This window comes from Oncorhynchus tshawytscha, linkage group LG30, assembly GCF_018296145.1.
Source record: "Oncorhynchus tshawytscha isolate Ot180627B linkage group LG30, Otsh_v2.0, whole genome shotgun sequence".
NCBI lineage: Eukaryota > Metazoa > Chordata > Actinopteri > Salmoniformes > Salmonidae > Oncorhynchus > Oncorhynchus tshawytscha.
In genome coordinates, this window is record NC_056458.1 from 4,877,423 (window position 1) to 4,892,069 (window position 14,647).

The 14,647-nt window shown below is 43.4% G+C and overlaps 1 protein-coding gene across 2 annotated transcripts; it reads left to right on the forward strand.

The window, feature by feature from the left end:
- The first annotated feature begins 213 nt into the window (after positions 1–213).
- On the forward strand, positions 214–11,257 carry LOC112228942 (adhesion G-protein coupled receptor G4). Of its 2 annotated transcripts, XM_024394751.2 has the most exons (16): positions 214–1,108; positions 1,319–1,448; positions 3,377–3,477; positions 3,579–3,783; positions 4,101–4,269; positions 4,423–4,563; positions 4,667–4,792; positions 4,899–4,944; positions 5,101–5,204; positions 5,320–5,441; positions 5,660–5,928; positions 6,068–6,173; positions 6,663–6,946; positions 7,223–7,324; positions 10,432–10,587; positions 10,721–11,257. In XM_024394751.2, the coding sequence occupies exons 1-16, from the start codon at positions 979–981 to the stop codon at positions 10,873–10,875; spliced, it is 2,346 nt and encodes a 781-aa protein (XP_024250519.1). In that variant the 5' UTR covers positions 214–978; the 3' UTR covers positions 10,876–11,257. The 2 variants fall into 2 exon arrangements, with proteins under 2 accessions (XP_024250519.1, XP_024250520.1); XM_024394752.2 differs by lacking the exon at positions 7,223–7,324.
- Positions 11,258–14,647: the final 3,390 nt, after the last annotated feature.

Below are 14,647 nucleotides of genomic sequence, written 5' to 3' on the forward strand. Positions count from 1 at the left end.
TTACCTGGAGATCTATCGCACAATCCCTTCCCGGGCGATGTGGTGGTAATTTAGTCGCCTTCTTTTTACTGAAAGCGATTGCCAAATCAGCATACTCGGGGGGAATGCACACCGTGGGACCCTGGTCTGGACTCTCCACCACGTGGCACCGATGGAAACTCCCAGACACCTTCCAGAACACTCCTCTGACGACCCCTGGAGAACCCCCCGCAGAGAGTATCAATTTAATCAGTAGGTGTTCTATCTTTCAGTGTGCAGCATCTCCACGATCAAACACGGTTGAGTCTGATGGGGTATGTATCGGCAGGACATACAAATTATTCTCCAGGTAGTTGAGGCAGCAATACATGTAATTGCGAGAGGTTAACATATTCCCTTTGAAAATAAAAACTGCTTTGACCTTCCGCTACTGCTTTGACCTTCTGCTCAAATATTCAAGGTCTGTAACCACTAAACAGTGTAATTCTTTCTTACAGCCTTCCTTGCTCAAAACGTCAAGGTATGATCTGACAAAAGAATACCCCAAAAGTCAGACATACACTGAAGACAACAAGACACCGCATGTCATTTATGATGAAATGGGAGTGAGCCATATGTATGACTTAAGGAGCAAGTAGTTTGGCGCACAGATGTATGTAATGTTTCCCCATCCATCCACAGACACGCTGTCAATTCCGGATGTATGTAATGTTTCCCCATCCATCCACAGACACGGCTGTCGATTCTAGATGTATGTAATGTTTCCCCATCCATCCACAGACACGGCTGTCGATTCCAGATGTATGTAATGTTTCCCCATCCATCCACAGACACGGCTGTCGATTCCAGATGTATGTAATGTTTCCCCATCCATCCACAGACACGGCTGTCGATTCCATATGTATGTAATGTTTCCCCATCCATCCACAGACACGGCTGTCGATTCCAGATGTATGTAATGTTTCCCCATCCATCCACAGACACGGCTGTCGATTCCAGATGCGGGTGACAACGTCATCAAGTCAAGAGGAGACAAGGACACGGATCCGTACCCTCCTGGAGAGGACATACACCAATGGCACTATAACCATGGAAAACAAGTCCAACGACATTAACATCCGTCATATACGTCAGTTTCACTTTGTTGATATGAAACAAGACCCATAAAAACAGAAATTGAATGGACTCTGGTACTGTCTAGACAAGAGCAAAAGAGGTTTAGGGGTCTAAGAACCAGGACAAAAATTGCATTCCCTTTGATGTGAATGATTTGAAAATACACCCTTTATCCCTGTGAATTGTGCAGGAGTTGATGCCTTGTCTTCCTTGTTCCCCCAAGCGCCAGGGAGTTGTCCTGAGCACCGACACCAGACCAGACAGGGCCTGTTTGTGTGGCCAGGCACCTGGGCCCCCCGGACTGCCACGCTGCCATGTCAGGGAGACACCAGCAAGACAGCTAGCAGGCTCTGGTGAGACAAGCTGTCAAACTAGAATATTGTAGTACATAATGTAGTTAGTATGTTATGCAAGGTCATGAAAATTACCAACGTATAAAGGGCTCTTGTGGTCTCAAATGGTGTCTCTCAGTGAACAACTTGAGTTGTAAGAGGTTTACCGTTTCTGGCTCATTGATTTTATAGCCAATTTCATCTTGTTGTCAGAGACAATGTGCTGTCTGCAACATAATGACCAAGCTGTCTCTCTTTAACATTAGAATAGGGCTATTTGCATTGAACAATTATGACTAAATCAATTGATGACTGTACATCTGGAATATGTCCTGCAATAAAAGCATGAATCTGTTATAGATAATAAGCAGAGTTAATATTTCAATTATAACCATGATCAATTTTATTATGGGTGTTAAATACTGTTTGCGAGGGACGTGATAGTGTTTGTCTCTGAGAGACCTGTTTGCCTCCATAACAATAAATATGTGTAGGGATGAAACACTGCAAATTACATATGTGGTATCCTAATTTGATCACTTCGTTGTCACTGAGAATTTTCCTGCGCTAGAGGAAACTCAAATTGTGATGTAGATACATTTTATGAAAGCCTGCAGTTCTCTTTCTCTTTCACTCGCTGAAACGTTAAAGCACCAGGCAGAATACATGTCCTACTAGTGTAAATCCTACTACTGCAAAAGTCAAATGAACAAAAATGTATCTGAAATTCATCCAAACACATCAACAACGTTGTTTTATATACTGTAGCTTAACAACACAAAATATATATTGGTCTCCACTACGACATACCTGAAATGCAGCCGTAAGCTACACCTAAACTATAGCCTACCATAGGCTATCAAAACTAATTTCCCGTTACAAATAGCACTTTTTTGAGAATAATCAAATCCTCCTGCCGCAGGATTATTTTACTCCTGCCGCAGGATTATTTTACTCCTGCGACGAAACTGGAAGAACAAATATATATATTTACTCCTCAGCACCCCCAAGAAGTATTGGCTTCACAACACGTGTCACGTTCTGACCTTAGTTATTTTATTATGTCTTTGTTTAAGTTGGTCAGGGCGTGAGTTGGGTGGGATGTCTATGTTCCTTTTTCTATATTTTAGGATTTCTGTGTTTGGCCTGGTATGGTTCTCAATCAGAGGCAGCTGTTTATCGTTGTCCCTGATTGAGAACCATATTTAGGTAGCCTGGTTTCACTTTTGAGTTGAGGGTGATTATTTTCCGTGTTAGTGTTTGTTACCACATGGGACTGTTTCGTTTGTGTCACTTTGTTATTTTGTATGTTTGTAGTGTTCAGTTTGTCTTATTAAAATGGACACTTACCACGCTGCAAATTGGTCCGACCTCTCTTACTCCTCATCAGAGGAAGACGACGAACGTTACACTGCGGTCGTGAAGCCAAATTCTCTAAAATGCCGTTGGAGGCAGCTTATGGTAGAGAAATTAACATTCAGTTCTATGGCAACAGCTCTGGTGGAAACTCCTCCAGTCAGCATGCCAATTGCACGCTCCCTCAAAACTTGATACATCTATGGCATTGTATTGTGCGAAAAAACTGCACATTTTAAAGTGGCCTTTTATGGTCCCCAGCCCAAGGTGCACCTGTGTAATGATCATGCTGTTTAATCAGCTTCTTAATATGCCACACCTGTCTGGTGGGTGGATTATCTTGGCAAAGGAGAAATTCTCACTAACAGGGATATAACAAATTTGTGCACAACATTTGAGAGAAATAAGCTTTTTGTGCATATGAAAAATGTCTGGGATTTTTTATTTCTGCTCATGAAACATGGGACCAACCCTTTACATGTTGTGTTTAGATTTTTGTTCAGTGTATATTATACTCATTGACTTTGATATTTTTGTCTGTCATCTGTTTGACCATGGGTGGATGACGCCTGACACACCTGTCCTGCTGACAGTCTGTTGGGTTTTCCAATCCATTGGGGTGTCCCAGATCTGCACCAGTGCCCGTTTGTGGTTGAGACCATTCCAGACCTAGACAACATTGATGTCACTCCTGGTGAGTTGACTTCACCTGGGTAGTTCTACTGCGTCCCTTTGGGGGGACGCACACTGTCTATGACCATAATAACCAATGCATTGTACTTTTTATGTTTTCAGAGAATGCTATGGATGTGGTGGAGATGATAGAGGGCCTGCTGAAAGACCATCCAGACCTCAACTGCACTGAACTGAGCACCATTCTGAAGAAACTCAAAAACATTGTTTTCATCAGCTGTATGACCCCACCTCTGGGCGAAGCTATCATCAACATCATCTCAGACATCTTGGAGTCTAAGAGCTACCTGCAGCATGTCACCAACCAGTGGGTGTTTTCTCTCTGTTCCACTCATCCCACCCACACAGATCAGGTGGTTAAAGAAATGGAGGGGTGATCAGGAGGAGGCTTCCTCAAAACCACACGGTCGTACGAGATACGCCTGGGATCCGATCCAGGATCCATACTAGCCTACCAATTAGAATGAATTAATGTTTGGGCTAATGTTAGTATGGATATTGGAATGTAGCCCTGGACTATTGAAGCTGTACAAATGGATAACGTGTTCTCTCTCATTTTCCTGTACGTTCTGCTATCAATATTTACTGTGTCCTCAACGTTGCCCCCTGCTCTTTGCTCTGCAGAATACTGGACATTACAGAGATGGTTGGCGACAAGATGTCTTGTTTTGACCAGACAAATTACACTTTGGTTGCTTCTGCGATGGCAATCTCCGTGGTGGACGTAGACCTGGGCCAGTTTCAGGTCCTCACTTTTGGCGTCTCGTCTGCTGCAGAGGGCCTAAGCCCCGAGGTTAGTGCTAATTCATTGCCAAACATTAAAATGGTTCCCCAGAGTTATACTTCTAAACACAAGGTGATATAACCCCTCCATTTTACCCATCTGTACAGTCATTGATATTAAGATGGCATTGTTCTGATCCTGGCCTTAATCTTGGTGTTGTAGATTTATATCAACAAGGATCCGTTCAAAGGGACTGTTGCATTCATCTCCCTACCCTCAGCCTTGAAGTACAGATTTCCTCAACACAGTGGAGCCCAGCCGCGGGTTCAGTTTCAGTTTTATGGAGTCCCAACTCTCTTCATGGTAACCGAGTTGTACCACTGCAGGGCTGCCTTTATTATGTCAGAACGGCACTGTATTATTGGATAGAAGTAAATCGCCGGTCTTGTGTACTTTAACATTTCAGAACAACCCGGATGGGAAGATCCTGAACACTTATGTGGTCTCAGCCAGTGTCACCAATGCCAGTGGCCCCATCAAGGACCTAGAGGAGGATGTAGAGGTGACACTACATCACTTGACGTCCAATCCAGTATGTGGAACACTTCCTGACAAGAAATCAACTGAACAATCACTTGTAAAATGATCAATCAAACCCATATTTTTGCTGCCTGATCTAATTGGATTTTCTCTTGAAGCTTGGCAAGGAGGTGCAGTGTGTCTACTGGGACTTCAATCAAAATGGTGGGTCCTATTATAAACCGCAGAGGAATAATCCAGCAAATGAAATCCTAATATTTTGGAAAGTGTATACTCCGAGTTGATCTGTGTAGTGTGTGTGTGTGTGTGTGTGGGGTACAGAGGAGGCATGGGGTAGATAAATATTGTATTTTACTACAGAAGGAAGGGGAGGATGGGAACAGCATGGATGCAGGAAGCACAACACCAGTGCTGACTATACCACATGCCTGTGTGACCACCTCACTCATTTTGGAGTACTTCTGGTAATGAGCTTCTTTGAAATGCACCAAGGGTGGTTACCTTGCAAAAAAACGGTACACAAGCTTTGTTCTCACCACGATGTTCTCCTCTACGCCACGATCCTCCCTCGTACTGTAGGATGTATCCAGGACTCAAATCGACATACCAAATGAGGAAATTCTGACCATCATCACTCATCTGGGCTGCGGTGTGTCCTCCGTCTTCCTGGGAATCACTGTGTTGACATACACAGCATTTGAGTAAGACTCAATTCAGCTACATCTACACTCTGCACCTTCAGTTTTTGGAGTGGCACCGTCTTCCTGTTTTCACACTGTATCGTCTTTGTGCGTTTTGTAAAGTGGCTTACAGTGTTCTTTCCACAGCCTCCTTTCTTTTCATGTACTTTAAACCATCTGCTCAAATTTTGCCTTCTCAGCTTTCTCTCAATCTCACATACCCCCATTTTCCCTCACAGGAAGCTCCGCAGAGACTACCCATCCAAGATCCTCATTAACTTGTCTCTGGCGCTGCTGGGGCTCAACATGGTTTTCCTGGTCAACTCCTGGCTCTCCTCCTTTGGCAGCTATGGGCTTTGTGTGGCGGTGGCTTCCGCACTGCACTATTTCCTACTGGCCTCTTTCACCTGGATGGGCCTGGAGGCTGTGCACATGTACTTTGCCTTGGTCAAAGTCTTCAATGTTTATGTGCCCTCATACATCCTCAAGTTCTGCTCCCTAGGATGGGGTGAGATCAACTTCGTTCAAATAGAACAATAGCGAAATGCTACCTTTTTTTTAAACTACAGTTATCCGTATTTCCCCTTAGTCTTATCAGTTGAACCATATCACGTGTTCTACTTCTCCATCTTCCTCCCCTCTCGCAGGAATCCCTCTGGCTATATGCTGCGTAGTTCTGGTTGTGAAGAGAGAGTCCTACGGCAGCTCCCTCGGCAGTGAGTCCATGGAACCACTAGATAACTCCGAGGCGTTGTAAGTATTAGATTCATCCTGTTGTACTTTTATTGTTCCATGTCACTATCATTAGATGAACAGTACCCTTTTCTGACCCTGAATTACATGTATCTGACACTCAATGTCAATTCAAAACTTTCGACAGTTACGTTGGGCTACGTGTAGATCATGAATGATCATTGTGTGGTACTAGAGTCTGGGTATTGTAGATTCTGGCAGGGGGGCAACTTTGGTTTTAGAAGTGGGGGGGACATATATATATTTTTTCTTCCAGTCAGATAAACACTCCAAACAGCTCAGAGGCGTCCACCTGGTCCTAAAGTACACCGCGCCTCGTTTTGTATCACCTTCCTATGATAAAACTGGGGGGACAAAAATGCAATTTCAGAATGTGAGGGGGGGGGGGACGACATATCCCCCCAGTTCCCAGTGAAAGTTACACCCCTGGATTCTGGACTGAGGTTGTTATTCAGATGTGTAGATAAAGTCCCTCTATCCTATTATCAGCTGCTGGATCCAGGATGAAGTGGCTTTCTATGTGTCTGTGGTGGGCTACATTCTGCTAGTGATGCTGTGCAACATGGCTATCTTCGTGGTGGTCCTGGTCCAGATCCGCCACATGCGGGTCAATCAGCCGGCTGGCATCCATAGCGGCCTCCTTCTGCAGGACCTGAAGGGGGTTTCCAGTCTCACCTTCCTGCTGGGTCTCACCTGGACTGTGGCTTTCTTCGCCTGGGGGCCAGCCAAGGTTCCCTTCCTCTACCTCTTCTGTGTCCTCAACAGTCTGCAAGGTGAGTGACTGCTGCCAGGCGTTTATTTGTTTAAAGCATGCTAGCTGTTCCTGTAGACTTCAAGTCATGGCGCTAACGCTAGTTAGCAATGGCTCCAGAAACGACCTTAAACTTCATTCAAACTGCACGCAGAGACGTGAAACTGGTATCCATGAGTTAATCTGACTCTGGGAAAGTTGAACAAAATGGAATTGCCAAGATGTCGACACTATCCTATCATAGGGTGTAATGTATAGAGGGTATAAACCTGATGCCAGTGTCACTGGTGTGTTTTAGGGTTCTTTATATTTCTGTTCCATTGTCTGATGAAGGAGAATGTGAGAAAACAATGGAGAATCCATTTGTGCTTTGGCCGCTTCAGACTCCAAGACTACTCTGGTATGCAACCACATATCAATATACTGTAATATAACCACCCAAATCAGAAATTCAATTAATGTTTGAACGTGATCAGAATAAAACAAATGTTTATTTTTTTATATATACACTGCTCAAAAAAATAAAGGGAACACTTAAACAACACAATGTAACTCCAAGTCAATCACACTTCTGTGAAATCAAACTGTCCACTTAGGAAGCAACACGGATTGACAATAAATTTCACATGCTGTTATGCAAATGGAATAAACAACAGGTGGAAATTATAGGCAATTAGCAAGACACCCCCAATAAAGGAGTGGTTCTGCAGGTGGTGACCACTTCTCAGTTCCTATGCTTCCTGGCTGATGTTTTGGTCCCTTTTGAATGCTGGCGGTGCTTTCACTCTAGTGGTAGCATGAGACTGAGTCTACAACCCACACAAGTGGCTCAGGTAGTGCAGCTCATCCAGGATGGCACATCAATGCGAGCAGGAGGAGCACTGACAGAGCCCTGCAAAATGACCTCCAGCAGGCCACAAATGTGCATGTGTCTGCTCAAACGGTCAGAAACAGACTCCATGAGGGTGGTATGAGGGCCCGACGTCCACAAGGGGGTTGGCTACAGCCCAGCACCGTGCAGGACGTTTGGCATTTGCCAGAGAACACCAAGATTGGCAAATTCGCCACTGGCGCCCTGTGCTCTTCACAGATGAAAGCAGGTTCACACTGACCACATGTGACAGACGTGACAGAGTCTGGAGACGCCGTAGAGAACGTTCTGCTGCCTGCAACATCCTCCAGCATGACCTGTTTGACGGTGGGTCAGTCATGGTGTGGGGTGGCATTTCTTTGGGGGGCCGCACAGCCCTCCATGTGCTCGCCAGAGGTAGCCTGACTGCCATTAGGTACCGAGATGAGATCCTCAGACCCCTTGTGAGACCATATGCTGGTGCGGTTGGCCCTGGGTCCCTCCTAATGCAAGACAATGGTAAACCTCATGTGGCTGGAGTGTGTCAGCAGTTCCTGCAAGAGGAAGGCATTGATGCTATGGACTGGCCCGCCCGTTCCCCAGACCTGAATCCAACTGAGCACATCTGGGACATCATGTCTCGCTCCATCCACCACAGACTGTCCAGGAGTTGGCAGATGCTTTAGTCCAGGTCTGGGAGAAGATCCCTCAGGAGACCATCCACCACCTCATCAGGAGCATGCCCAGGAAACTGGGGAGATCATACAGGCACGTGGAGGCCACACACACTACTGAGCCTCATTTTGACTTGTTTTAAGGACATTACATCAAAGTTGGATCAGCCTGTAGTGTGGTTTTCCACTTTAATTTTGAGTGTGACTCCAAATCCAGACCTCCATGGGTTGATACATTTGATTTACATTGATCATTTTTGTGTGATTTTGTCTTCAGCACATTCAACTATGTAAAGAAAAAATTATTTAATAAGAATATTTCATTCATTCAGATCTAGGATATGTTATTTTAGTGTTCCCTTTATTTTTTTGAGCAGTATATATATATATATACAGTACCAGTCAAAGTTAGGACAAACCTACTCATTCAAGGGTTTTTCTCCATTTTTACTATGTTCTACACTGTAGAATAATAGTGAAGACATCAACACTATGAAAGAACACATATGGAATCATGTAGAACCAAAAAAAGTGTTAAACAAATCATAACATATTTTATTTTTGAGATTCTTAACAGTAGCCACCCTTTGCCTTGATGACAGCTTTGCACACTCTTGGCATGCTCTGTAACGGTTTTCGTCCTCCTCTTCTAAGGAGTAGGAAGGATCAGACCAATGCGCAGCGTCGTAAGTGTTCATAATGTAATTTTAATTAAATATAACTGAACACAGAAAACAAAAGAATAAGAGACTAAATGGAAACCGACACAGTCCCGTATGGCGCAAACACTGACACGGAAAATAATCACCCACAACCAAAATGGGGAAAACAGGCTACCTAATTATGATTCTCAATCAGAGACAACGATCGACAGCTGCCTCTGATTGAGAACCATACCAGCCCAAACACAGAAATACAACATAGAAAAAAGAACATAGACTACCCACCCCAACTCACGCCCTGACCAAATGAACACAAAGACATGATAAAGGAACTAAGGTCAGAACGTGACATGCTCTCAACCAGCGTCACCTGTAATGCTTTTCCAACAGTCTTGAAGGATTCCCACATATGCTGAGCACTTATTGGTTGCTTTTCCTTCACTCTGTGGTCCAACTCATCCCAAACCATCACAATTGGGTTGATGTTGGGTGATTATGGAGGCCAGGTCATCTGATGCAGCACTCCATCCCTCTCCTTCTTGGTCAAATAACCCTTACACAGCCTGGAGCTGTGTTGGGTCATTGTCCTGTTGAAAAACAAATGATTGTCCCACTAAGCCCAAAACCGATGGGATGGCGTATCACTGCAAAATGCTGTGGTTGCAATGCTGGTTAAGTGTCCCTTCAATTCTAAATAAATCCCAGACTGTCACCAGCAAAGCATCCCCACACCATCACACCTCCTACTCCATGCTTTATGGTGGGAACCACACAATGCGGAGATGATCCGTTCATCTACTCTGCGTCTCGCGGCGTTTGCAACCAACAATCTCACATTTGGATTCATCAGACCAAAGGACATATTTCCACTGGTCTAATGTTTCTTGGCCCAAGCAAGTCTTCTGTATACCCCCGCTACCTTGTCACAACACAACTGATTGGCTCAAACGCATTAAGAAGGAAATAAATTCCACAAGTTAACTTTTAACAAGGCACACCTGTTAATTGAAATGCATTCCAGGTGACTACATCATGAAGCTGGTTGAGATAATGCAAAGCTGTGTGCAAAACTGTCATCAAGGCTAAGGGTGGCTACTTTGAAGAATCTAAAATCTAAAATATGTATATGTTTACTACATGATTGCACGTGTTATTACATCATTTTGATGTCTTCACTATTATTCTACAATTTAGAAAATACTAAAAATAAAGAAAAACCCTGAAATGAGTAGGTGTGTCCAAACTTTGGATTGGTACTGTATGGATTATGTTGATCCTGAAAATCTAAGGTTATGGATGTGTAATTTGTCTTGTTATTCAGAGTGGAGCCAGACTTTTACAGTTGGTGCCAAATCCAGACCTAAACCTCTGGTGCGCATGCCCTCAGTGAGGTCCATCAAGTCCAGTGCCACAGAAAGCACCTCAGCCTCCTCCGACTCCAGTCAACGACAGGTCTCCATCAGAAGACCTAACTTGAGTGAGATCCCATTTTTTTAAGGAAGAACTATTCTGATTTTTAATTATTCTATGACTCCTGTGATGACGTTATAATGAGTGATTTGAGCTTGAGCGCATGGTGTAGAAATATATTTTCTGCTTGTTTTCGGCAGACCTTGTGTATGAGAATAACTTGGCACTACCACTTGTCCAACGCAACTCCACTCCTCTACCTCACAAGAGTGCCTCTTTCCCAGAGGAGGGGCACTGCGAGGGGCCCTCTTGGCAAGACGGATCTCACCCAAGACATCGGCTACCCATTCCTTAAGACCTTTGAAATACGGCAAGGAGGAACACCTTAATTTGTGCTAAATGAATGAATAGAGAAACAAAGATTGTAACTTGTGCAATCTGAAATATCAGACAAGGCTTGGTTCTGTGTAACATGGCAGCTTTTGCTTTGACTCAATCTGGGACATGAATGCACATGTATGATAAAGCAACATTTAGGACATAATATGAATGGTGTTTTTAATTTCTACTTACTTTGTAGCAAATTAAAATGAAGTTCTTTGTGATGATCTATCGGATGAATGATGTCCTGTCCATCTTCACTGATCTATTTATTATACTGAAGGTGTGACAAATTAGACTAGTATGCATGTGTGCAAAACAGACAATAAATGACATTGGCTGCAATCTTTTTTAAATATTAATATTTGTGTATCAAAGTTTTATGTGAGATGAAAAATACCAGTATGTGCCTGAAAAGTTGGGATGGGAGATTTTATTGATCTGTGGTTAACGGGTGGTGCTCTCTACTGCCCCCTGCTGCCATGCATTATATGCATGGGCAGAGAGCAAGATGCAAAGTGAGAGGCTCCACACCTGTCAGAATCTGTCCATGTGAGAAAACAGCGGTAAGCAGACGGACTAAGGATTCTTTGTATGAGAGTGTTGGATCTGATTTGATCAAATAGTTTTGTAATGTTACGGTAGTTACGAATGTACTGATATAAGTGGACACACGTTGCATCAACAAAAAGTTGTCTGCTGTGCACACGTATCTGCCCTCTCATTTGCTAGAATGTTCCCACCTGATCTCGCCTCCTGCCGCCTGCCTTTCCGCCTTCTATTTATGGTGCATTACCGCCAATCCACATAATCCTCAATTTGTCTACAGTCGGTTGCTGACGCCCGACCACTCAAACGAGCCCAGACAATTGTTATCTCCATAATGCAACACACATTGAAAGGCGGTGACCAATGATGGTTACGACTTGATAAAAGTGATCCGCTCGAACGCGCCCTATTTTTGAGGGACGAGACAAGACGATCTGTGTCATGGGCGTGTTCGAGGGGATCACTTTCACACACATACCAGCAACAGTACATCCACCATCATCACTACTTTTAATCAAATATAAACAATTGTGAGTTTTATTAACTGAAAAATGTATAATTATTTGTAAGAGTAAAATTCAACTCAGACAAAACAGAAGTCCAAACTCTCGTGGTATAGTAAGAAAAAAAAACTTTGCTCACTCAAAACCGTCTAACAAATAACAGAGCGCAGATTGCTGTTGATCACCCATTGCTGTTGATCCATCCATTTCTATCACAACACCCACTTTCAGACACACTCTAATGCTGCGTTCATAACAAAGTGGGAAAGTAGTATTTACTGGAAAAATAAACTTGAACGACCCTTCAACTGGTAATTACTAGTCTATCATCCCTGAGCTCCGACTTCTCCCACCTCTGATGTCAACTACTAAGGAAATTACCTTGATATCAGTATTTTCGGTAGATTTTTTTGTAATTTTATTTATATATATTTTTACCCCTTTTTCTCCCCAATTTCGTGGTATCCAATTGGTAGCAGTTACAGTCTTGTCTCATCGCTGCAACTCCTGTACGAACTCGGGAGGGGAGAGGTCGAGAGCCAACCCAACCTAGCCGCACTGCTTCTTGACACAATGCACATCCAACATGGAAGCCAGCCGCACCAATGTGTAGGAGGAAACACTGTACCCCTGGTGACCTGGTCAGCGTGCACTGCGCCCCATCTGACACAGTCGGTAGTGTCGCGAGTGCGCGATGAGACAAGGATATCCCTGCCGGCCAAACCCTCCCTAACCCGGACGACACTGGGCCAATTGTGCGCAGCCCCATGGGCCTCCCGGTCGCGGCCAGCTGCGACAGAGCCTGGGTTCGAACCCAGAATCTCTGGTGGCACAGCTAGGCACTGCAATGCTGTGCCTTAGACCACCCGGGAGGCCATATTTTCGACAGTTAACAGCAACAACAATACATTATTTATAAAAAGCAATCTATTAATATAGTTTTTGAACACTATGATTTGTTTACAAACATGATAGCTGTACTTTGAGTTTATGGTTGACAAAGCATGTTGGCCATTAGCCAATCAGAGTTTCTCAAGGAGTTCAAAGAACGTGGGCGCGTTTGAGTGATCACTTTTGTCAAATCGGTGACACTCAATGGTCACCACCTTTCAAAGGTGTGTTGCATTAATGGGCATAAAAATTGTCCGACTTGCAACTACGTGATGAGTGTATGAACTTTTCAAAAATCATGTGATCAAAGGACATGAAGTTTTTGATGAAGTCGCCTTCAAGTAGCTGCAATTGCTTATCACCAACTATACAATGCAGGTTGGAGACACAATTTGTCAACCAATCATTAGGGTTTTTTGTTTGACCCACGTGAATGTGGCCAAAGACATGACTGAAACAGGAGCCAACTTTGCCACGGTTCTAAAGCTACGGAGATATTACATGAAAGTGATATTTGCGACCTCGCTCTAACCAATTCATCTTCCACGCATTATGTTTGCAGTTTGTGAGTGTGTAATATGGGGGTATAGAAAAGTTTATTTGGACAGACGGAAACTTTTAGAAACAATAGCAGCTATGTTGACATTGCCGTGTTGATCTGAGCCTTGCTGTTGGAAATCCACCAGTGTCAGACTTTACTCAACTTTCGTCTGCAGTCGGCTTTGTTAGGCGTACTACTAGAACTCACCCCATGAATGCATTCAACTGGTATTTACGACTTTCCAACTGGGAATTACCACCTTCCTACTTGGTTATGAATGCAGAATTCGTAAGCAGTTACCCATACTTGGATCATCTCGTCATTAGAGTATCACTGGCAAGATGTCCCAAGGATTCTGTTTAGACTCATCCCACTCTGGTATGCAACATGTTTAGTGTCATGGGTACCTGCATATGTGGAGTGTGTCTGAAAGTGGGAGTTGAGAAAGAAGTGGGGGGATCAACATAAGTGGGTGTATGTATGGAAACCTAACAGCTAAATGTGAAGATTGGTTGCCTCTCAAGACCATTCAGTGGCTGCTTGCTGCTTCCTTGTAGCGTTTTTAGCAAATCCTAACGCTTTTCCTAACCTTAACCTTATTCTCCTAACCTGCTAGGTTAGTTCTCCTAACCTGTCACATTATTTATCTTAACCGGCTACATTAATCCTCCTAACCTGCCAATTTAATTATGAACAGATTTAAAAAATTGCGCGCACAGAAGTCATGAGGATAATTTAGTTGCAAATGGCAGCCTGCAGTACCCCAGTCGGCCTTCAACTAGAGTTAACACTTAGATGTTGCATGCATCAACCAATAGTTGCGTGCTACGTCATCGACTGTGTCAGCGACTGACAGATTGCTGTAACATATAATGTGGTTCGCCATTTTTATTCATTTTGGTTGTGGAACTTCTATCTCTAGATATTCTGAATGATGCCAATTTATATGGCTTAACCATTTTTAACAAATAAATCAAAATTTCCCAACTGGCTGATGATTCTACTCTTTTCTTAAGAGACAAAGATCAGGTCGCACATGCCCTTAATGCTATAACTGCATTTTCTATTGCATCAGGATTAATGCTGAAAGTTTCTAAATGTGAAATCTTAAGTTTATTTGACTTTGATGATAAAGAAATTGAAAATATTCCTGTAAAGGACTGTGTTAAATATTTAGAAATACATCAACATTTGAATTTCTCTCCTAAAATTAAGTGAACTAAAAATATATTTAATAATTGGCTACAAAGAGATCTTTCTAT